General features: G+C 27.3%; 1 protein-coding gene across 1 annotated transcript; it reads right to left on the bottom strand.

Moving 5' to 3' along the window:
* Positions 1-251: 251 nt before the first annotated feature.
* On the bottom strand, positions 252-2,489 carry LOC112457969 (the record flags this gene model as incomplete). Its single annotated transcript, XM_025021316.1, has 5 exons — positions 2,059-2,489; positions 1,212-1,327; positions 897-1,123; positions 614-805; positions 252-479 (listed from the first exon to the last, which is right to left on the bottom strand). Coding segments are annotated over exons 3-5 (468 nt in total), but the record flags the coding sequence as incomplete, so codon positions are not given.
* Between the last annotated feature and the right edge of the window lie 58 nt (positions 2,490-2,547).

The raw sequence follows: 2,547 nt of genomic DNA, 5'->3' as shown, positions 1-2,547 counted from the left end.
GAGGCCTTTGCAATGTAGAAAAACGTTTGATCTAAATTCCGAATTAGTCGCATTCTTCATGAATTTTTTTTCAATGTTTCGTGAATATTTTAAAGAAAGAAACAATTTGTACCTGTTTCAAGTTCTCCTTTTTCTCCAAAAAGTAAATTTGATACATTCATAAAATATCAAAAACAAATCCACGAAGAATGAGGTATTAATTGCAAACTCAAAGCATCAGTTTTAAGAGAAGAAATTAAGGTTAATGTTACCTTTTTTAATAATTTATCTTTAGATCCTTTTTTAAGCTCAGTAGAATTGTTTTCAAGTTGAGTTTTATGTATAGTTTTGCTGTTATTGTCATTACAAACACTTTTTTCATTATTCGTACATGAATGTAATGTATCAAAATTATCATTAATGATCAAACTATTCTGTGAGCATTGCGTAGAACCCAATTCTAAATTACTCTTGGTAATCACAGCTGGTGATACCATTTCCTGGAAAATAAATAAAAACTGGAAATACAACTAGAAATAATATAACAAGGTATGTTCCTGCAAACTACAACTTCTGAATCACATTTGTAAAAAGAATCATTAAAATTTTTGTACTACAAACAGTACCAACTTACTTTTTCCTTTGAATCATGTACTTTTTCTGTATTTGACAAAACAACTTTGTCATTACGTTTTTCACCTTGTTCGTGATTATCTGTCATGCCTTTTATTAATTCATGTTGTTTGTCGGACTTATTCTTATCTATTTGCGATATTGATTGTTTCAAAGTGTTGTTACTGGAATCTTTTACAGAAACTGATGATTTCTGTCAAAAATATGAATAATAAAATAGAAACTTATATTATTGTATTTTTTTAGTTAAAATAAACTATAATTATGAATAAAAATGTATTTACCTTTATTTGATTCTGTTTCTCATTTTTTCCATCTTCTTTAGATAACATCCCTTTTTTTTTACATTCTTGCTTAGAAAATGATCTTTTACTTTGGCTGTTTTGTTTACATGACTTCCATTGTTAGTATTAGATGACAATTTTTTACTATTATCTTTTTGAATTAATGCAGTGTCTAATTTCTTGATTTTTGCAGCAATTCTGTTTTTTATATCGTCTCCTTTTAAGCTCTGAAAAAATTTAGTGTAACTTTTTGTTTAAAGTCTACTTTGGAAAGAAAATAAAATATTTTCAAACATGTATTTATAAAAAAGTTACATTTTTGCCGTCAACGTCTGATTCACTTTCAACTTCTGTTGCTGAGATGCAAAGATTCAGAGGCGAAAACTCTACTCTTTTACATTTTATTTTTACGTCAACTGCTTCTTTGGTTTCTATCATATAAAAAAAGATATTTAGTACAGAATGATCGTGATTATTTTCATAAATAAATTTATAAATATATGTTATATACATGCATAATATTAAAGTGTACAAAATAATATATTTAATATTATATTATAAAATATAGTACTCTTTAGTATATACTTGTTTATTTTTTAAAATAAGGCCAATTATATACACTACATTATAGTATGCAATTACATTACTTTATACTTGGCAGTTATATATGATCTTTCATAAATCTAAACGATTATATAACGTCTGATATTTACTGTAAAGGGAAGTCTTACAAATAAATCATTTAACATTAGTATTTTATTATGCCAGTATCAACACGGTGCACTTTATGTTGAATGCTTCCTATTTGTAATGTAACGATGATACAAGCATTATTCAAAATTCTAACCTCATTTAACCTAACTATATTCTATAATAATAAATATAAGATAATGTTTCCGTTGACTTGTATCATTAAACAGAAAGCATTATTTTAAAAATTATCTTTATATAATACTTTACAAACAATATTTTCCAACACTGATGTAATTTTCCAACCATGCACTTTCGTGTCCCATCGAAATTTTGATAAACTCGCGTGATACGAAAGGGCATGGTTGGAGGAAATAGGGTTAAGAATACAATTCTTACTAAGAGATTAAAATTTTCAAGATATAACATTATTGAGTTTCTTACCCTAATACTATATACTATATATATATACCTTCTAGAATTGCTTTCTGTTGCATTCGTCCTATTATTCCGTAATAAAAGTGACCATCGTCCCATTTAACTTGGTATTTTTTATCATATTGTATGTCTTTTATATTAAAATCTACTATGTCCTTTGTATCCACAATTGCTTTTATTCCGTCTTCAAATTTAACGTAAGTGAACATGTTTGTACGTGCTGTTGCCGCTCGGCAGTGTTAATACGGAAAATGGAGGGAAATCTTTCTGCCAGATCTTTGTGCGCATGCGTGGTGCGTGGACTATATAGCGATGCGCGTATTTTTCTACAGAGACGCTCCGTCTATTATATGTGTATGTTTTGATGATCCGTACGCTTTACACAATCTGAATCCTATAAACAATTTCGATTCATCTTTATGAATAACGATTCCTTTTAATTATAAGCAATTAATTCAAAATTAGATAAAATGGATAAAGATAATTTATCTTTAAAAAGAAAAAGATACAATAAACTATTTTT

This window comes from Temnothorax curvispinosus, unplaced genomic scaffold (genome assembly GCF_003070985.1).
Source record: "Temnothorax curvispinosus isolate PA1 unplaced genomic scaffold, ASM307098v1 QBEX01008528.1, whole genome shotgun sequence".
Lineage (NCBI taxonomy): Eukaryota > Metazoa > Arthropoda > Insecta > Hymenoptera > Formicidae > Temnothorax > Temnothorax curvispinosus.
This window is presented reverse-complemented; position numbering and strand designations above follow the sequence as displayed.